At 39.9% G+C, this 23,112-nt stretch overlaps 1 protein-coding gene across 2 annotated transcripts in view; it reads left to right on the forward strand.

Moving 5' to 3' along the window:
- The first annotated feature begins 3,130 nt into the window (after positions 1–3,130).
- The window catches only part of LOC114665999 (serum response factor-like), a 131,797-nt gene continuing 111,815 nt past the window's right edge, over positions 3,131–23,112 (forward strand). The window contains exon 1 of one of the 2 annotated variants that reach the window (XM_028820694.2): positions 3,131–4,313. In XM_028820694.2, the coding sequence (XP_028676527.1) occupies positions 3,747–4,313 (567 nt within the window). In that variant the 5' untranslated portion in view covers positions 3,131–3,746. The remainder of the gene's footprint in view (positions 4,314–23,112) is intronic. The other variant, XM_028820696.2, reaches the window with a different exon arrangement.

Below are 23,112 nucleotides of genomic sequence, written 5' to 3' on the forward strand. Positions count from 1 at the left end.
CAAAATTCCCATGCTTTCTCTATGAGTGGCACAGCAGATCGAAGAATTGACATTGGGTTCAGAAACAATGGTCAGCTAGAAAAAGGCTACTGCTTAGTGGCAAAAATATCATCAGACCTAGTTTATTATAAAGTGACCCTGCCACTGCTTTATATTAAGCTTGGTTTTTAAAAAACTCTATCAAAAGATGAAGCCTGTTTTATGTATTTGTTCTGAAACTTTACAGCTTTGCCTGAGGCTAAATTGAAACAGGGTACTGATATTAGAAAACTGATTTCTGATGTAGAATATGATGGTGTGATGAACGACCTAAAAGGAAAGACGGAGGTAAAGTTCAAAGAAGTCATTTCTAAGTTTGTAGGTAACAATAAAGATCCAAAATATTAAGATGCCAGTAACGGCGTACTGCACAATAGCGCGCAGTGAATACACTTGACTTGAGCATTCATAGTTTTGATACTCTTTCTCTGTACGTTTAGAATTTGTTTGCTCAGAGGTTGATACGCTTGCTGCTTCCTGAGCAGCTCTTCTTTTCTCCACCCTAGTGGCCCACTTCTTCTCTTCTTCTGTCGGCATCTTTTCATATTAAAACTGATTAAGTCAGTGTTTGTGTTGCAATTACTTAGTACATTTTTCTTAATTTTTCACTTAAGCTGGCACTTAATTGTTAAATCTGCCTCAAGAATGATTCAAGATATGAAGAGGTAGGGGAAGTGACGGCGAAGGTTGTAGGGTTGAGAACGGTGTCCGTATGCATGTGTCGCATGGCCGCCCTGCTGCCCCTCTGCTGAGAGTTGATTCTACAATATAATAAAATAAAAATAAAAAAAGAGTAATAACAATCATCACCCCGAAAGCAGACAGTAGATGTCACGTAGTATATGTGTACCAAATTTCAGGTCAATAGGTCAAACGGTTTGCAAGCTTCAGGTGATTTAAAATCCTGGACAGACAAATGGACAGCCACGGTACCGTATTATACGCTAATTGTGAATTTCCCGTTGGGATTAATAAAGTATCTATCTATCTATCTATCTATCTATACAAGAAGATTGTGAAAAATGTATTAAGTTTCACTCCTTGGATTTGCATTTGGAATTATCCCCTGAAAATATTGGAGTGATGAATGAAGAAGTAGGGGAACAGATTCCATCAGTATATCAAGTACATGGAATGATGGTACCAGGGACATTGGGGTGCACACATAAGGAACAGCATACAAACCATAGGCCAAACATACTAAGATTTGGATTGAAAAAAAAAAGGAAATGATAAAACTAGAGGACTTGTATGTTAATCAATTAATATATATATTGCTGTTTTCTTTACATATAGGTTTAAAAATATTATAATAAATATTTTCATGCTAAATTTATGTAGAAAAATATTGTATACAGTACTGTGCAAAAGTTTTAGGCAGGTGTGAAAAAATGCTGTAAACAAAGAATGCTTTAAGAAATATAAATAATGATTGTTTATTGTTATCAATTTACAAAATGCAAAGTGAGCAAACAAAAGAAAAATCTAAATCAAATCAATATTTGGTGTTACTACCTTTTGCCTTCAAACCAGCATCAATTCTCATAGGTCCACTTGCACAAAGTCAGGGATTTTGTAGGATTCTAGTCAGGTGTTTGATCAACCAATTCTACCAAACAGGTGCTAATGATCATCAATGTCACACGTAGGTTGAAACACAGTCATTAACTGAAACAGAAACAGCTGTGTAGGAGGCTTAAAACTGGGTGAGGAACAGCCAAACTCTGCTACCAAGGTGAGGTTGTGGAAGACAGTTTCATGTCATGGCAAGATTGAGCACAGCAACAAGACACAAGGTAGTTATACTGCATCACAAAGGTCTCTCCCAGACAAAGATTTGTGAATTTCCCATTGGGATTAATAAAGTATCTATCTATCTACTTCATAGCAGACTGGGGTTTCAAGATGTGCTGTTCAAGCTCTTTTGAAGAAGCACAAAGAAACGGGCAACGCTGAGGATCGTAGACACAGTGGTCGGCCAAGGAAACTTAGTGCAGCAGATGAAAGACACATCAAGCTTATTACCCTTTGAAATCGGAAGATGTCCAGCAGTGCCATCAGCTCAGAACTGGCAGAAACCAGTGGGACCCAGGTACACCCATCTACTGTTCGGAGAAGTCTGGCCAGAAGTGGTCTTCATGGAAGAGTTGCAGCCAAAAAGCCATACCTCCGACTCAAGTATGCACGAAAACATAGGAACTGGGGTGCAGAAAAATGGCAGCAGGTGCTCTGAACTGATGACTCAAAATTTGAAATATTTGGCTGTAGCAGAAGGCAGTTTGTTCGTCGAAGGGCTGGAGAGCAGTACAATAATGAATGTCTGCAGGCAACAGTGAAGCATGGTGGAGGTTCCTTGAACGTTTGGGGCTGCAGTTCTGCAAATGGAGTTGGAGATTTGGTCAGGATTAATGGTGTTCTCAATGATGAGAAATACAGGCAGATACTTCTCCATCATGCAATACCATCAGGGAGGCGTATGATTGGCCCCAAATTTATTCTGCAGCAGGACAACGACCCCAAACATACAGCCAAAGTCATTAAGAACTATCTTCAGCGTAAAGAAGAACAAGAAGTCCTGGAAATGATGGTTCATTCACTGCATTTTGTTGATTGATGAAAATAAATGATTAACACTTCCATTTTTGAAAGCATTCTTTGTTTACAGCATTTTTTCACACCTGCCTAAAACTTTTGCACAGTACTGTATATACATTGTATACAAGAATAGATAAATTGTTAAATTTTAATTAAATTTCTCTTCAGTGGAGACACCCTAGTTATATTCTTATTGTGTTCATGAATGCAAATAAAAATAACTATTCACAATTAAAATTATTTTTTATGAGTTTAATTTTGCAGACGTCTGTAAAATCTGCACTGCATTATTGCTGTTTAACGTTTACCATTTTTCCTACTTTGTGTTAACGTAACGCACACTTTCAGTTTACCTTGATTTCTTTCATGAGAAGCTCTCGCTTCACTGCCGTCGCTCTTCTGAAACTTTTTGGCGGTAGCTATCCCTTTAAGCCCAGCAAGCGTCGTCGCAGACTTTAATGACGTAACAGAGAGCGCAACCATTTTGGCATTTATTCTAATGAGTCTACTCTCTCAACCAATCAGAATAACCAAGTATCACCTTGTGACCAATCAAGCAGCGGAGTTGTGACTCACCAAATAAGGAGAGTCACAACCATAAAAGGAAACGTTGTATCTCTTTATATGGAGGAAAGTAGTGCCCAAGTGTACTGAGCCTCCGCGGCACGACAGTTGTAATAAGCGCGTGAAATCTTCGTTTATGATCACTGCTTCGGGTTTTGCGTGATTTGGAATCATCTGACTCATTTTAGCATTTTGGTGAAGTTTTCTAAAAAAGCAGGTGGCCAAACGAGGCCGTTCGCTGCCTGAGAACCTGGGACTAGATTGTACGGCGGAAGCGTACGATAGCGAGCTGCGCACTTTCCTTTTGGAGAAAGTGCAGCGAGTTTTGGAAACAGAGGCGGCTGTGCTCGAGTGCGCCGGGGATAGTGCGGCTTTTTTGGCCGGGTAGTGGGGCTAATGGAGCAGCATCACTTCTAAAACTTGGCTCCCAACTTCAGCGGGCAGGGCTTTTTATCTTTTCTTTTCTTTTTGAAATTCCCGCTGGTAAAAGCTTGATCGTAGCTTTCGATCCCCTCCTTTGCTCTGCGACCGCAGAAGCGCAAGGTATTATGTTGCCGAGCCAGGTTGGGTCGGCACCAGCTGGGAACGGTTCTGGATCGGCCAGAGGTAGCGCTGCACTGCACGGGGTGGTAGGGCACGGAGTGAGCACCGGCCTGACCAGATCTACCTTAGTTGGGGTCAGTGGCAGCGGGACAGGGATGTTGGGGGGCAGCGGGGCATCTGGGGTCTCTCGTGGGGGCACTCGGCCCGGTAACGGCGCTGGACTGACAGTTCTGCCGGGAACAGTTGGTGGTCACGGCGCGGATCGAGAGAGCTCTGCGCCCGTGTACAGTGGTTCCGACGCTGATTCGGACTCTGGGGACGACGACGAGCCAATGATGCCAGGAGACGCCAGGAAAGGAATGAAGCGGGAGAGGGAGGACTTGGAGGCCGGACTCGGGGGGCAAGAATCCGGGCTACCAGCTGGAAATTACGGCGGGGTGTCCGGGGGAGTGGCGGGGGCCAAGCCGGGCAAGAAGACCCGAGGACGAGTCAAAATTAAAATGGAGTTTATCGACAACAAGCTGAGGCGGTATACGACTTTCAGCAAGAGGAAGACCGGCATCATGAAAAAGGTGAGGAACGTCTATGGAGTGTCATATCCCTGCAAGATGCTATATGAGTGTTTACTTCTAAACATGTATTGGTCCAGCAAAAGTTACTGAAACTATACTGTTTTGCATTTGCATGCGAGATGCTATGTACACCTTGGTACGCAGAGCTTCTGTGAGGCATCCTGCCTAGCAAGTAGCTGTATTCAGTGCTGTTCGTACTAGGCTGTCTGACAGCTCTATCGCTGTTTGGATAAGGATCTCAACCCTGAAATCTGTGTAATGTTCAGTATGAGGTGTTTGCACAAATCAGTCCATCTGTCCGAGTGTACAATAAGAACGTATATCATCATAAGCAGTTGTACAGAAAGAAAGAGGATAGAGTATTGAACTGACAAGCACAGAGGTGCCGGGAACATTCTAATTCTACAATAATAAAAGGAGAAGAAGACACTTCCATACATTTACCTTCATTACACTGAATTAGTAACATTGTTTAGCAACAAAGTGCAAAACAGAAAACAACTCTGGATGGGTTGCCTTCATTGCAGGCTGTCATTGTGCATATATATATACTTTCAGGACTGTCTTACTGCCTTACAGTAGTAAAGAGCATAGAAGTGATATTCATAAGGAATTTTGAAAAGAAAACTAAAACTGTTTGATCAGCTCCATCCATTTTCTGATTTACCATTACCAAGTACAGGGCGGCAAAGGACTTTATGCAGGAGCTAATGCTGCTCTGCTATCGGTGAGGCAATTTGGTGCTGGGATACATCTGAATGGTCTCACAAGAGTTGTGAACAAGTGTAGCAATAGCAGCAGAGAGGCCTGTGGCTGTTACAACAGGCTGGCATCTGCACCTGTTCAATGGGGTGGATTTCTAGCAAGCTGCACAGAACTTATACAATAATCTATGTGGCCGCTAGAGTAAGTTTTCTTATTTATATGCAGTAAATTGATGGGTGTGAAACTATTGCTGTAATTTGTGGTTGGTCTGTGGAGAAAAAGGGTTTGCAAGGTACTAGGTAAATCGTCCAGCCATTTCATGCATGGACTGATTTATTTTTGATGGCATTTACCACAAGCACTACCGTCAGTGTCTTTCTGTGTATATACACTGTACTTGGGTCCTAAACTGGATGTCCAAGTTGAATAATCCAAAATGTAAACCACTGATGTACAGCCTCTTCCCACATATTAAAATAAAGAGTTGGCTCTAGATTGGCATAGCCAAGCTGTTGGCATTCTGTGGCTATCATCCACTGCTCTATTTATTTGTCTGGTGGCCATGGTGAAAGGGGAACCTCTGGTCTTTCTGAAAGCTTGGACAACATGATTGGGTTTATCTTACTTATCTTATTATCCAATTTTAGCTGTTGTAGAAATAGAGAGTACTATTATAGAAGGTTGAGTTCAAAGATTTGTCCAGGACATGGGGATGGGCAGGCAGTTTATGGGTTAAATTGTTTTGGCAGAAGATGATCAGCTGAAATCCCCCTTGAAGGGTTGTGAAATAAACAAATGTATGTTAACTGCATAGGAACATGGACAGTTGTCAGACTTACTTCTTTCATACCTATTTGCAATATTGATACAAAAGACAATAGCTCATCCAAAGTTAATAAATTACATAATTGTTTCCTGACCTTGAGAGGAGTTGGTGGTTTTTGATTAATTTTTTTTTTTACTACTAAGATACCAAAATATGCTCAAAATCTTTAATAATGAAAAGCAATGCACCTGAAAAATACAATGGAGACATCTCTAATGGCATCTTCAAAGCCAAGTGATTCTGCAACATAAACCCACACAAAGTTTTACATGCTTGTACAGATTATGTAAGTGGTGATATTTTCATTATTGTAACACGCTTTCAGAAAACTAAACTCAGTTTGGTGTTCACATCTCAGAAAACAGCCTCCAGATATACAGTATGCCCAGATTTATACACCTGTGCCTTTAACACAGAATAAGAATGGTGATACAGCTCCACATACCATTGACATTCATACTTTGGACAAGTTTATACCAACTGATTTATTGATGCTGTCCAGGTGATATGTAGGTCCTGATTATGGGCCTTTGACAGGGATTAATATACTAGTGCCAGCACCTTTTTAAACTGTGTGAATCGATGCCAGGTCATCAGAAAGCATGCTCGCTCACAATTTGGGGTTGTAAAACAATGGAACATCATGGCTTTGAGAATTGGCAGGAGACTGGAGTCCCTGGGGAAGACCCTTGACAGGTGTCTGTAAAATTAGCATGGCAGAGACATCACAGGCAGACCATGTGCTGTTCTGCAGTGCTAAAGGCCATGTCACATTAGACAACTTTTCTAGCAATTTCTTTTTTTCTTTTCAATCAGACCTATCATTTATATAATCTTCATGAATCGGAGGCAGGAGGTGGCACACTCTCATGAAGGCCAGACCCTTAGTCTGACAAACTAAGCAACTCACTCCAGTTAGTCTGTGTCTTGCTCTGGGAAAATCAAACCAGTTTAACTTTGCCTTTAGTCACAGGGCTGGGCTGTGTGCAAATGAGAGCAGACAGCCAATGAATTCTCTTCCAGAAATATGCAAAGTATATAATGCACTGATTAGGGAAAAGGCACATGGGTGTTTTGGATCTCACAAAGAGAAGAGAAGCTTCTCTCCCTGATGTTTCTTGTGTTATGTACCACAACAGAAATGGGGGTGTGAGGAATAAAAGGGCAGAGATTGCAGCAGAGTTCACCATACCCATTAAGCCTTCATACAGCCCCAGCTCTGTCAGGCAGCATGCTGTTGGCTATCACAACGAAGAGCGAGCTCAACTGTGCTGGAATGTCAGCACTCCGTCACTAAATGTGATGTGGCCAGCAATTTTCAGTCATGTTTTATTTGACATTTTCTGGTGACGCCATCAGCAGCTGCACTCTGCAACTTTGACATACCCAACGACTAATAATTCATGTAATGTGATATCGGGTTAATTCACAAAAGTGAATTGTGAAAAGCTACATCTATATTTAAAATTCAGTAGTAGCGTATCCTAGTTTATCTGTGCTGGTTATAGTGAATTGCAGTTCTAATTTACTTTTATAAATTCAAACATGTTTATAGCTATTAACATAATAATTTCACCACCAGCTTAATCCAGTTCCGTATTGCAGGGGCTTTATTTATCTTTTTATGCAGTTTTATTCTTTTTCTATGTGCTATGAACATTTTTTTTTCGGTGGGCTGCAGGGATGAGAAGCCTAATGTTATTTTCTGTCTTGTAAGATACTGTCATCTCAGAGCAAATTGACAGGAATAGAGCTGAAAGTTAAACTGATTCACAGCAGGTTAAGCTTATTGAATGACAAGCTAATGTGGATATATGATAACCATATTGTGTTCATATTGGTAAATGTCAAAATGCTTGTAGAAATTTAAAATAAGATTGCTTTATAAATGAAGCTTCAGGTGGTTGGAGATGCATTTGTTAAAATAAAATTTAAACTGTACATCCAAGGGAAGGGAATATCCAGGGCAGTTTAGAATGGATGAGAGATGCCCACACTGGAAGAGTTTACTGTATGTGGGCTGCAGAGGCTTTGAACCCACAGTAACCCATATCTTTTCCCCATATTCAATGGAAGCGGTGCACTTTTTTTTTTTTGTTTTTTGTGTGTGCCTTTGTTGGTGTATTTCATTCTTATCAACTGGTTTGAGGAAACATGCTAATAAGAATATCATTTTACACTTGACAATAAAGTTGAACTTATTGTACATGCAATTTTCACACCCACCTACACCACATCACATTCTGCAATACTGGCAGTCAGTAATACCTTTAGTAAAATTTCTGCTGGTTTGCACTTTGAGGGGATGGTTTGCATATTGGATGATGGTACCTCTTGCTGAAACTGAACTTGAACCGCCAACCAATAGAAGACTTGGATGCAGATCTGTGATGAGCTGCTGGAAGAAGTGCAGTTGTGTGGAAAAAGTAACTGCACCCTTTTTAAGTTGTATTATTTTCTGTTACAGGACATTATTAACAATTTTCCTGTCCTCAGTAATAGTTAAATTAAATAAATCTGATCTTCGGTGACGCTCTGTTGCTTGATATTAAAAGGTGCACCCTATGATTTAATTGTTTGTAGAAGCAGCACTGGCAGCAGTGACTTGAAGCATTTTGTTTTCTGTACAAGTCTTTCACTATAACAGTCATTTTGGTCTGCTCATCTTTACAAGAGCATTTCCATCACATTTGAAGGCATTTGTTTATGCACAGCTCACTTGCGTTTCCACCACAGCATCTCAAAAGAGCTGAGGTTTTGGACTTCGACTTGGCTATTCGAAAGGTTTAATTCTTCTCTTTTTCAGTCATTTGTTGGTGCGCCTAGATTCATTGTCCCATTGCATGATCCAGTTTCAGACAATGGACCTCCCATTTTTCTCAAGAATGAAGTGTCAGAAAGAGGAGTTAATGGTGGACTTACTTGAGAGGTATCCATGTCCTGTGCCAGCCTGAATCCAACCTTCTTTCATCGCAGTACTCGATGGTTGTTGTGAGGTTCTAGTGGTGATTCGCTCCATGCATGCTTACTTATTTTTTGTTGAATAACAAAGTAGAATCTATTATGTCTCGCTTGTCACCTAAAATTTGATTTTTAGGACGTCATGAGGATTGGATATTTGATAGCTATGTCCTGATAAATGAATCCAAAGAACTGAAAGAGTATGCGTTTTGTGTTTTCACCTGACAGTACTGTACATCCCTCATGATTTGTGGAAGCACATTGCTGTCCCTCAACAGCATTTGGGCACTGTGGCTGGGAGTAGGGCACTCTGCTTGGCTGTACTCCGAACACAGAACTTAACCTGGTGAATTGCTGTGGACTCCGACCACACGCAACATCGGTTTGCAGATTTGTACTGCGGTGAACTGCTGGTGGTCAGTGCCAAACCTGCAGCATCTGGCTGACAATCAGTTGCCTTGTAGTGTGAGCTAAAGAAGTTACTGTACTCTTATCAGTCCGCCATGCAGAGACCCTTTTTGAACAGTGTGAGCAGTGATGTCCACTGATCTCTCCCTGCGTCAGCCCATCACCTTTTCTTCTCAGTATCATCACCACATCTGTGCAAGCTGCTAAAGAAAATGGAATGATTATTGGGAGAGAAAAGGGCAAGAATGTTGATAGAAATATGCTGGATTGATTTTATTAAGACTGATCCCAAAGGGACAGAAGAAATGCACACACAAATGAGAGCAGCTTTTAAATAAGGAGGTGTGAAGGCGTGCAAAGGATTGGGAAATGGTGGAAAAATTGACACAAAGTTAAGCTACAGACGTACTGGGTGATCAATAGATAACTAACATCATAGCCAAACAATTGTTGTCAAAAATAACGAGCACTTTATTGATACAAATTCAGTAACCCTCATTAAGCTCTTTTGCAATTTTTCTAAGTACCGTCACTCTCAATGACCTCATACTGGCACAACTTCCTGTGTCCACCCCAGCAACCTGTCACTAAATCTTGATGACCAAAGCTCAACAGCCACAGAGCAATAACTTAACAATCAAATGTTACATACTGAAAGTATGAGCAAAACAAAATTAAAGCCGTAAACTCCATAACACGCAGATTACATAAAAATGAACCCATCAAACGGGGGGAAAAATGTATTGAAGGAGAAAAGAATTGTAAACTCCAGATCTTCAGGTTTTCATAAACACACATTCTGAAACAGTTAATGCCAATAATGGAAAATGTTTGATTTTAATACCAGTTTACAATGAATTTTTCTTTGAAAGTTATCAGTCCTTTTTATTTTATGGAGAAAATAAAACGCTCATTTATTTTGAGTGTCTTACAGTAGGTGCAAATGCACAAGTTCTGGCATGCACATTAGACCTTCCGTATATATAAACGAAAGAGCTGTGTGTGTGTGTGTGTGTGTGTGTGTGTGTGTATGGAGCAGTCTCTCGATGCATGCTCAGTGTCAATGGCTCTGAGGCTAAGGATCTGTGCTGGTATCCCGAAGGTTGCTGGTTCGAACCCCTGTCACTGCCAAAAAAGATCCTACTCTGCTGGGCCCTTGAGCAAGACCCTTAACCTGTAATTGCTCCAGGGGCACTGTACAATGGCTGACCCTGTGCTCCGACCCCAAGGAGTATGCGAAAACTAACAAATTCCTAATAAAAGAAATTTGTATAAGGCGAAATAAAGAACAAAAAAAAAAAAAAAGTCTGCCATGCTCACATTCAACCACAGCCACTAGATGGCGCATGCATACACCTCACTTCTCACTACGAAAGACTTGTGTGCAGCAAACGCCACCATGCAACAACAACGTCTTGCTAATGACATAAATGAAGAGACACATCGTCCACGCCAAGTTTTCACTAAATACGTTGTCTATCTGGAGGTATTTTCTCAAGATTAATAGGATGGCTAAGATATGACCTCGCCAGTGTCTTCTTACGAAAGCCAGGGGGGCAGCAGGCACAGGTGGGTCCACATTCTCTGCTCTGGTTAATTCTTAAGAGTCAGCTGATGCCTCTCCAAGTTCACAAATATAGTAAAACTGCTAGGGAGTCTTCGGCTTGTTTTCTGCCCCGAAGACCACATGCAGCTAGTCTTCCATAATTGCGGCTGTGTGGTCATCATAATGCAACCCCTGCCCCATTTTGGATGAAAAACCCTAAACTATTTTGCCTCTGCAGTTAGGCAGCCCTATGACCCTGTGGTGTAAGCCCATAAACAAAAAAGTGGCTGTAAGTTGGTGGCTTCATCCTTGGACATCTTCTGTGTGCCTTGAGGTTAACTGACAGCTAGTGAACAAAACCTCACAATTGATTCAGAATTCTAATAAGCAAGTAAGGAAGACTGAATTCTCTCTATTGTATAAACCATCTCTTGTGGAATTCACTGAGAATTAAAATTCACACAATATGTGATTTCCGTGATTGTAGACAATAAACCTGAATGAACCATCCTCTGTAATTTTACTGACATCTTCCATTGCCATCAAGAACTGACTAGCTAACTGCTTAGAATGAAAACCCACAGCCCTCCAGGAGGAAGCCAAGAGCCACACTGATGGTTATTGGTTTTGCAGAGACCCCTGTGGCTGCGGCGTTTGTTGTAATGTGTTTAAAATAAAACTGAGCTTAATTTATTTTATTTTTTTGTCCTTTTTTGAATCTTTTTTTTCAAAAATGTCACAACATTGGTGTTAACAAGGTATGAACTCCTGCTCTATAGACTCCGTTCATTGCACCTCAAGTATGTTCTTCCATAAAAATAAAGTGTGAGAATACTCTTAAAACATCAGACAATTTAAAATAAGCAGTATTTAACTGTGACTATATAGCACCCTTCTTGCATGAAATGCAGCTCAAAGTGCTTTACAGAAAAAAATAAATCAGTCGCACGATATAAAACTAAAGAAGTCCTACAAAGTAAGCAATAAAAAGGGACTATAGAACGATAAAATTAAAACGAAAAAATTTAAAATGCCAAAGTGAAAAAATGTGTTGTAGTATTTCTGTGACTTTACTCAAGTCTTTATGTGTACACGATTGCCTATTCCTTTCCCATAATTCATTCCCTGTATGATCCTAAGCAGCTCATTCAATCTTCTCGTGTTCCTGGGTGCTCACCCCGTGCCGAGTCGTTGGCAGTGCAGGTTTCCTCCTTTCGTCTTTTTTTTGTCTGGTTTTCACCCTAAGTTCCCAAAGTCCCCACCTACCGTGGAGACTCCAGCATGACCCTGTATGAATGTAGGTGTGCCAGTATGCGCCATGTGATGGCCTGGCATCCTGTCCTGGTGTGGTCCCTACCTTGCTCCAGGTGTTGCTAGTCAGAAGTGGAGGTCTACAGGCAGATTAAAGTCTGTCACATTATATCTGATTTGAATGAAAATGGATCTGATAAAGAATGGAGGCACTTTGAATAGAAATGTCATCCAAATAGAAGGATGTGGATAACTTAAATGTATGACAAAAGCCTCTGATAAGTTGCTGTGGTAAAGTCTGTAGCGTTTTACTGTGTTATTGTGACTCTTTGTGCAGAGAGAGTAGATAGAAGAATTCTGATTAAACAAGGAGTTCTCTATAAGGGAGGTATTGGCCATTTGATGGCGTGAAAATTGGTAGCCAACAGGTTTATGAAACAGTATTATAGAAAATTACACCTCTGCAACTGTGTACAGTGTAGGTGGAAACCTTGGTATACTTAATAGCTGTATTCATTAGCATTGCCCAATAAATCATTTTTTCTTTTTCTTTTTTTTTTTTTTTTTGGTTATTTGGCCTGTTTCCTGCTGGTCCGGTGCCGATTTTTCACAGTTGGTGCCCAAATGGACAGTGTGAGGAGCACTCTTTGCATTTTTGTTTTTCTATTCCAAGAGACATCATCTTAGGGTGCCTTTTTGCATATCAGATATGGCTTGTTTTGTGGCCCACTTTGTAAAATTTTAATTCAGTTTACTTATATTAAACATAATAAAAAAAGAAACTTAAATTTGATTAATACTCAATAATAGATCACACCATGTAGAGGACTGATTCTTCTAGCAGACACCCTAAAATATGCAAACATAATGACTGAATGTCTCTCTGGTGTTTAATTCTTGCTAACATTTTGTTTTTAAAAGTGGACTGAACATGACTTGTCTTACAACAACGCACACAATGAGCCACTGATTTAGAAATGACACTTTTAGGGTCATGGTGGGCCTGTCCCAGTGGGTGATGCCTCGCATCTCCAGGAGTCCTGATTTGAAGCCTGGCCCAGTCACTGTGTGTCTATAGAAACTGTACATTTTAGTTCTTCTGTCCAAGTAGGTTTTTCTCTTAATGACATCCATATTATAATAATTGGTGACATTAAACTGGTCTGGTATGAGAATTCATGGGCATGTGTGTCTGAATTTGCCCTGTGACAGAATGAGATGGGCACCAGTACCCTGCAACACTGAACTGGATCAGCTTGGGTCTCAAACTGAATGATCTGGCAGAAGGCTGATGCACGTTCAAGCAAGAAGATTGAGAGATTTGGGGGGAATGTTGGTTTGGTGTAATTGAATTAGTTATGGATATGGATAGTGGTAAATTGTATTCTGTAAGATGTAAGGGTACAACAGCGTTTGAGGGAAGTGAAAGAGACAGAAGCACCAAAATGTAAAAAGACATTCTCAAGACGATGCTTCAAAACATAACCCTCTTGGGCAGATAGAAATGCTTGGCCAGTGCTTGTGTTGTATCGTTGATATGAGTGTCTGTGTGTCTTAAGTTGTGTGATTTCCATTCCAAAATCCATCTTAGTAGTATTAACAATTTGTAGTGCCTGCTTTTCAAGTTGAGGAATGAGATGCTGAAGCTGTGAAGTTGTTTTCCAGCTGCAATACCTCTTGCCGATCCAGTGCTGCAGCTTAGTTTTATTTATTTATTTTTTTTGTCTGTGAATACAAAAATGGTCCTAACTGGCTCAAACATATCCATGTCTCACAAATTTGGATATACTCTTAGGAGGAGTAAAAGCTTTTTATAAATTTTCTTAATTTTCTTGTGAGAACTCATAAAAAGAAACCAGTTTGACAGAAACAAATCTTGTACATTATGTGATCGCTTCATCTACACTGTGAAGTCATGCACCATCAGTGAAAATGAAAGTATTCGTAACATTAAGTATAAAATACCAGTAACGGCACACTGCACGATAACGTGCAGTGAATACACTTGACTTGAGCATTCCTAGTTTTCATCCTCTTTCTCTGTACGTTTAGCATTCGTTTGCTCAGAGGTTGATGCGCTTGCTCCTTCCTGAGCAGCTCTTCTTTTCTCCATCCTAGCGGCCCGCTTCTTCTCTTCTTTCGTTGGCATCTTTTCGCGTTAAAACTGATAAAGTCAGTTTTTGTGTTGCAATTACTTAGTATGTTTTCATTAATTTTTCACTTAAGCTGGCACTTAAGTCTTCAATCTGCTTCAAGAATGATTTAAGATATGAAGAGGCAGGGGAAGTGATGGCGAAGGTGGTAGGGATGAGAACAGCGCCCATACACATGTGGTGCATAGCTGCTCTGCTGGCCAATGCCAAGAGTTGATTCTACAATAAAATAAAAAGAGGAATAACCTTGGAGGTCAATCATCACCCCAAAAGCGGATAGTAGACATCACGTAGTATATGTGTACCAAATTTCAAGTCAATAGGTGAAACTCTTTGCGATCTTCAGGTGATTTAAAATCCCGGACAGACAAACGAACAGCCACTTTAGTGTATTATATATGTTACGGCCAAAACCAGAAATTGGCCAATGTGGGAAGTGGCCAATGTCGCTGTAAATTGACCAGCCAACGTCCGATCTTTTCCTCGATTTCAGGATTTGGCCAGCCAGTTTGCGAAATGGCACAGGGCAATCGGCCAAAGTTGGAAGAAAAAAGGCATGAGCAGCAATTTGTTGCGTACTTAGTAGTGCAATTGCATTGAGTGTAGCTTTGGCGGCTCTTGTTCAGAAAGCGGACGCCACTTGGTTGTTTCACAATAATTAAGATTAGGTATATAAGTATGTTTCACATTTCTGTTATCATTTTAGCCCTAAAATAGTGACTTAACATCAGGGACCTATTTTATTGACCTTAAGGTTAGTGTTTGGGCGATGGGAAGGCCATCTCAAGTGGCGTCCGCTTTCTGAACAAGACCCACCTTGAGCAGTTTCTCGTGCAGAATGGAAAACTCTCTTCTGAATCTGCATCTGAAGGATTTTAAGCATCTTCGCACCTTGAGCGGACAGTCTTACATCAGCGCATCGGATTTTGGCCAGGGAGTTCTTGCCACTTTGCAAAATAGCCGGCCAAAGTAGCATATACACGGGTCATTTCTAGTAATTCGGACTTTGGCCACACCACGCGACCAAATTGTGAAACGGCTTGCCAAATCGGGAACTGGCTGAACTTCGGATTTTGGCCGTAACGTATATAAAGATACCATTGCTTGAATTTTGCATCAAACTTTGAACACTCTTAAAACGCATGTGGTAATATGCAGACTTATGTGTCTCTCCACCATTGATGTAAATCAACACGTACATAAGAATCATTGCCCCAAGTGTGGCTGACTGTATCAAAACACAGGTGGTCATGGATACAAACTACTGTAATAGCCAGCATATTACCCAAGTGATCTGCAAATGGTGGTCGATTGTTCACTGAAATATGACATAGATGTGCTGAGCTATGCAATCCCACAAACTCCTGAAACATTTGTGTTACACTTTACAAGCCTGGGAAGGTTCGAGAAGACAAGTGGAGACTCCTTGGGCATTGGATAAATAGAGCCTCACAGAAGATAAGATGGGATCACAGAAAGACGCATGGCATGGACAGTGGTGGAATACAATTGGGAATGCTGGAAGAGTAAACATGAATTATAGCCGTGGCTGGTTTCAGTAAATGTTCCTTTTCGAGGCGTTTCATTTGGCCATAACAATGAGAAGGTGATTCTTCTAGTAGTATGGCTATGAATCATTCATTGTTAATTAAGCCTGTTTTCGAGTAGTCTCTCTATCTCTGTGCTCATTACAGTATTATTTCTAATGTTGTTGCAATTTGCAGCATAGCGCAATACAATACCTTAATATGTTTTCCTTCCTTTTCTTCTTCTCCTCCAACTACTCTGAATATTATTATCTTTGTTGTGAAACCTTCATGTTGGTATTGGAGGACAACACAGTGTCATCGTGTCTGTTCATAACAGTGGGTACAGTAAACCCGTGACATCATTCATTCTCAAATGTAAACTCCTACTCCTTATTGGGAGTGTGAGTGAGAATACAACACTGTGTAACTACTTTTCATGTCTGGGAATTCAATTATTTTCATGAGCTGGTAAAAATATTCTACAGAACTGTGCTGATCCATGGACCGGTGGTTGGGAAACCGTGTAGTATGTCTTTTAAAGGAAGTATTAATTGATATTGAGAAGCTATAAAATGCTGGTGCTTATTAACTGAATACAAGGAAGGGTTGATCACATGGAGTTTTTTGGAACATTTTGTAGAAACCAAACTACCTCTTGAAATCTGCTTATTCTCAGATCTTTCTGCCCATGAAGTAGGTTGTGTGGCTTTCGCGTACCTACCATGAAACACTAGTCTCAAAACATTAACTGCATTTCCTTCATCTAAACAGATCTTGGCCATAACTTGCCTCCAGGCCCAGTGAACACTGTTAGGATAATAGTATATTCTTCCATAGCTTTCATTTACTTAAGGTGTGAAGGGATGGCCTGCCGTTGAGGATCCTAGGTCACCATGTCTTGTCTTGTCTAAATGATCAAGAACCAAGGGCTCCTCCTGCCTAAGCTCACAGCTGCTTCCTGCTAGTTCCCAATGACACCCCTGTTAAAGTGGTGTCTCTGTAAATGACCCTCCAGGGTATCCTGGTCATTCCCAGGCGTCACCTCTTTTGGCACTTGTTTGGATGTTCTGTCCAGTCACCAGGTGTGGACTCCCTTTCTCATTATAAAAGCCCTTTTTCCCTTTGCCAACTGTATGATCTTTTGCTTAGTGCCAAGTTTCTGGGTTTGCTGTTTAAAGGAAGCCATAGAAAATATTACTTTTTACTGAAGTAAATGCAGTAATGCCGAGCAGCAATGAAATCCTCTTAAATGTGTTGGTCACGTTCCTTGAATAAATCGATATGACCTGTCCATTTGTCTTTGGCCCTTGTGCATGTCCTTCGTTTCAGTTGATCAACGCTCTCCTTTTATAGAAAATATTTGTTCATAAAGCAGTAATACAGCTGTTTTGTCTAATTACAGAGAAGTTTCTACTCTGTGTCATCCTGACTAAGCTGCTGTGCCTTGCCATGTTACCATAGAAACATTACACAGCACACACTTTTTTCTTTAAGAATCTGATTTTAATTCTTTGTTGATTCTTGCTGTTAGACATGGCCACTGCTTTGTTTCATATTGTTGCACACAAGTGTCGCCACTGACTTGCTTGATGAGGTCAATGCTTTTTGTGCATCAAGATTTCTTAAGGTCAGCACCTGCTAGCATGGACTGCGAGGAGGTGGGCTACTGGTGGACTTTGATTAATTGTGGTTTGTTTAGTTTCAAAAATGTTGGCACAATTTAATGTTTGTATAAATCATTCAGACTCCTTGGGGCTTATTTGTTTTGATATGAAAGATGCTCAGTACAGCAATGAGTGTACCCCATGAATGGGGGGGCTTGCCTGAATTGGCTGTCATGGCAGTCTGGGGTGCCAAGTGGCTGCAGGTATTTGTAACAACATAATATTCTCAAACACACCCAATCCAATTCAGGGTCATGGGGACCATAGCCTATTTTGGCAGCATATGGGACAAGACAGGATAGGCTACACTGGCATGCACACCCACACATTTCAAATCATCTGGCATTTTCAGATGGATTTCTAAAAGTGTGTCATCTACTCTTAAAAGGAGTAAATGTGTAAATCTTTTCGATAGGGCAAATGTAGTTTGTCAATCAAGAGCGATATTTGTTTATGGAGCAAACCTGATGTAAATCGAAAACCCAAAAGCACCTCACCTAATGAAAACACTGAACTGTTCATCTTTGTATGGAAAGATGATCTTAAACTGCTTTTAAACGTTACAAATAAATATTAGGTAGCTGAACTTTTAAGAAAATATAGACTGGGAGTCCTACAAAAATAAATGTGGTAAAGTATTTGGGCATATCGAGGAGAAGTACCCACCAGCTAGTGTGGAGAATATAGGAAAGGACTATTCCTGCAGTACAAGTCGGTGTCTGTTCACATGACAATTGTACCTCAGTTTTGTTTTTGCCATTCACACTGCAAAGTAAAATCTGACATTTTCATATTTACACGCTTTGGTGAGAATTTTCAAAAAGATTTTTGGTGGTTAAAAATGCAGTTTCAGTGTGAATGGAAGGCCGAAACAAATAAAAAGAAGTTTTCAGATTTGTCAGTGTTAGCATCAAAATGTTAGAAGTTCCAAGTACGAAAGTCTCAGTAATTACTGAAAATATCAGAGTGGGGAAACACCATCAAGCCCCAGCTAGTAACAAATAAAAAGATTCATTTGTACAAAAAATGCTGTAAAGACAGTGAAGCTCCAGAGTCCACAAAAAACACAGAAGGCAACATCTTTAAAAATAGGCAATCCCAAAAGCGAGTAAAGTTCCAATGCACAAATCAATGAATGGTCAAAAGCCAGAGTGAAAGGTCACAAAATCCAATAAATTACAGTAATCAAAAAAAGAGCAACAGACACAGGAAGACTCGCCAGCACTGAAAGCAAATTCACAATGAACTGCAGGGACTTTATTTTTCCTCCACCTTTATAGGTCTGAAAACAGTCCTTGTGGTGATGGGCAGGTGGCCCCGCCTCTTGAGGGACCACCCACAATACACAGGGAACATAACGGAAGATACTTTGACACTCGAACTACATACTCAACAATGTTATGATACATAATGAGCTGTTAATGAGAACTAACACCACCAGCTGGGATGGGGCCTGACTGAAAAAATCAATCAAACACTTTTTGTTATTGTGTAACGCAACAAAATTACTTTCGTAACAACCCCAAAGGTGCATTTAAAATTCAAAAGGTAAATAGTTCAAATAGATAGCAATACAATAAACAAATAGAAAATAAAAGCTAAAAACAGAATAATCATACAAAATATATTTAAAAAATTAGCAAGATGCCATATACAGTGTTAAGTATTCAAGCAACCAATATGGATTATTATGACATAGGTGCTCAAATGACAGGTAAAACGGTGGTTGGTTATTGCTGCTGTCCTTCCATCCTGACATTTTAGACATTAGGAAATTCAAAATCTGTTGATTTGTATTAGGAGTAGAGAATGTACTATTTGTAAATTTCATGAAAAGACAATTTTTACTTTGTTTTAGAAAATATTTTACTCTCCATTCATTGGTAGAATTTCTAAAAAAAAATTACATTTTTAGTTAATGAAAAACAAGAATCTTTGAAGCTGAAATGAAATCACATTTTATAATTTCAGATATGAGCTACTGTACTAAAGAATTGGTCTTAAAGTAAAACGGGTGTCTGTTAGCTGCCACCTTGTGGGCTTTTCGTTCAGGATTTTGTATTAAGACTATAACCCTCTGCTTTTTAGGTATTATCAAAAAAAGTTTGAACCTGATCTATTAATAGATACAACTGCAAAACAAATCAAGTTACATTTCTCATCTGTGTACATGTTATGTTATAAAAACTATAACATTTGCAAGGCTTCTTCATGCCATTGAAATCAAACATTTTGTCTTACATGTGCAACCACTCTTCAGTAGCTGACTTGAAGTCATTACTGCCATAGTGTAGCCCTTAAGACTGGAGTACAGGTTATAGTCGCATTGGGCAAAGTCTGCAGAACAGGGTGGGTGTCATCTCTTCAGTTTCACAGAGTGTCTTTGGTATCCTGGGAATAGCGATTAGGACATTTATCATGAAGCAGAAGGGAGACGGCTGAATGCTTTCTTCATTTCTTTTCTCTACTTGACTGACTATCGGACAAATGAGCCTCTGTCCTGTACAACCATCTTCCTTTATTCATTGTATTGTACTTAGGAGTGAACACTCATTGGTTGTCAGCTCTCATGCAGACAGATCTGTCCCAACAACTCAAGCCGGAATCAAACCTGTTTGAGTTTTTCATAGTGCAATTTTCAGGCTGATTATAATGCACTGTGTGCAGTTTTGGTCTCCTGGCTACAAAAAGAACATAGCAGCACTAGAAGAAGTCCAGAGAAGAGCGACTAGGCTGATTCCAGGGCTATAGAGGTTGAACTATGAGGAAAGATTAAAAGAGATGAGTCTTAAAGTGATAAAGAGGAGACCTGACTGAAGTGTTTAAAATGATAAAAGGAATTAGTCCAGTGGATTAAGACGGTGACTTTAAAATGAGTTCATCAAGAACAAGGGGACACAGTTGGAAACTCGTGAAGGGGAAATTACACACAAACATTAGGAAGTTTTTCTTTACACAAAGAACGATAGACACTTGGAATAAGCTACCAAGTAGTGTGGTAGACAGTAGGACTTCAGGGACTTTCAAAGCTCGACTTCATGTTTTTGTGGAAGAAATAAGCGGATAGGACTGGCAAGCTTTGTTGGGCTGAATGGCATGTTCTCTTCTGGAGTGTTCTAATGTTCTAATGGAGTGTGTCACTGGTATACGTTGCACTATACAACTGAAGCATGCTGCGACTGCTCCCAACTTGCTGCAATTATGTAAATGAAGTCTATAACTGAAAGTCACTGGAAAAATCATTTAATGGGATATGGCCTTAAGTCTTGACCTTACCATTCTCTGCGTGATCTCTTAAGAAGAAAGTTCCATCTGGAACAACCAGAGAAGGGAAAGGTCAGATGTTGTGCTATTTTTAATTAAAATAAGATGTGAGATGGTGGTTGTTGTTACTGTGAGCATTTGCACTACGGAATCAAGTCGAGTATAGTGGTATTCTTTGAAAGTTTTAAGGATGTTGGAATAAGATGATGAGTAGGAGCAGAGCCTCGGATACTGTTTAACATAAGCACTGCTTCTCCATGTCCATTCACTGTTTCCCATTTCAGTTGGGTTGAAGTGCATAGTTTGTAAATTTTTAATAAGTGCACTGTGTGCTTCAAGTGTAGGCGTCCTTATGATTGTGGATTTTTTTTTTTTTTTTTGCATGTTTTGTTATCATACTACTTTGAGTCATATGTCTCTTCTTTTGCTTCAGGCCTTCTTGAGTCAGGAATCGTGTTTTAGTCTTGTTTGAGCTGTCCTTGAAATATGTTACTCGATTCTGTTCTTTGTTAAATATTAAAAACTCAATAGAAAAAGAATAACACGTCAGTTAAATACTTCTTCTCTTTCCCAAAGGAAAAATGTGCATGTCCAGTAGTTTACCTTGTCTGTATCCTGGAAGTACATTATATATTGGTGTGTATGTATAACGTGCAGTGTTTAATTCTGAATGATCTGTCCTTTGGCATTAACTTAATCTTATCTTTTATTTTAATTATACTAATAGCATGCAAAAATGATACTTTTATTAAGCACAATGAGCATTGGCACATGCAAGTAAGAATTTCATGGTACTCTGTACATGTGACAATATTAGCCTTATGATTTAGCATATATTTTTGATGGGAAGGGGAGTATACGAGGAGCATTGGCTATGAAAGTGAAACTAAGGCAGACCCTGCAATCCAGGACTTTCAGTTTCTGCTCATGGAAGACCTTAGTTGTTCCAGACTTTGCCTCCAGTTAGTATCTTAATTTGATGTCACTGTCTGTTGTTAATTGAAGTTCTTGTTTCACCAGATGGTTAGTCTCAGCTCCCTGTGCAGCCTCAGAAATTAATAATGGCACATCTTTAAGTTGTCTTTGAAATTCACATAGATACTTATTGCTGCCTAGACTGTAAGTGCATGTGTCATTTTAACTAACTTGCTTCTACAATGTACTTGAACTCAGGAGGGAGCGGCATGGCCAGTAATTCATTTCACATGTGGCCTGGTACAGGAATCACAACTCCACTCGGTAAGAATATTTGAGGCACCAACCAGCTTGTCCCGTTTATTGTCCAAAGACACAAAACGAAACAAAAGGTAATGCTTTTTATTGAATATTCTTCCCAATATACAGACTTCCACTTAAAAAAAAAAAAAAAAAAATGGAGCTTATTGGGCTGATTAGCTCATGCCAGTAATGACACCTCATTCTGGGAGGCTTGGTTTTTTATGGGGGCCGAAACTGAAGAGGTGGGGTCAGTGGCCCTAAGCGGCAGCTTCTCAGCACTATGACGAAAGAAGGAGATGACAGTTTTAGTGATGGCACCCCCTCTCATCTTGACTGGTTATTACATACCTCAACAGAGCCTATGAGGAGGTCCTCTGACACACACGTGTGATACACAGTATAATTAAATATTTCTGATAGTTTAGATACGCTTTTTTAAAAAGACCGATTTATTAATGATTAATTGTGAACAAAAGAGCACTCCAATCCATCAAAATGTTAGTTAACCCTCCGCCACTCAAATGGATTTGATAGAAGGTAATCACCACTCTGGATTGAACCGATCACAGTGCAGCTTCTTTCTTATTAATTCACTCTCACTGCTGCTGAGTAAATACGGAACCAGACATGGCTGTTCCCCTGTACCCTGTTACTGTTTCAGATTGCCAGCTTTAAACACACACAGTACAATACAGAGTCGATTTGCAAATTGGGTTAAACTTCACAGCACTCTAGGGACGATTCTTAAAAAGAGAGGCTCAATCCAGTCGTCCACCATTTACTTAAAATATAGAATCGATGCATGTCATAGTAGAGAAGCTGTTATCTGTTGCTCCTGTACGTGATAATCACTTTCTCAAACCTACTTAGTTTGGATCCTTTGGAAAATGCTAGGGATTAAGTCACTTGAAAATCTTTTATATTTGCACCTTATAAACAATAATGCTCTAAATTTAACTTTCCAGCTACAAACTTTTTTTCCTATATACAAATTAGAAATGCTGTTTACAGAAACCTACCTAACCTTCTGTCTCTCACACCCATATCTATCCCAGTGGATGTACTGGTTAGTCTTGATGCAAACTCAAGCAGACTTTCAACATCTGTCTACTATATCATAAAATGCTATTGGCTGTCTTATGTGTGTAAAGACCCTCTAAGCAATCTGATTGGTCAGTTTTGCTTTAGTTGCTCAGTCAAACATGATGGAGAGAGAAGGCGTTGGGTACGAGTGGTTGAGACACTCGAGGATACCAAGGATAGGTGCAGGAAGA

The sequence above is a fragment of the Erpetoichthys calabaricus genome, chromosome 15 (assembly GCF_900747795.2).
Source record: "Erpetoichthys calabaricus chromosome 15, fErpCal1.3, whole genome shotgun sequence".
Classification (NCBI taxonomy): Eukaryota; Metazoa; Chordata; class Cladistia; order Polypteriformes; family Polypteridae; genus Erpetoichthys; species Erpetoichthys calabaricus.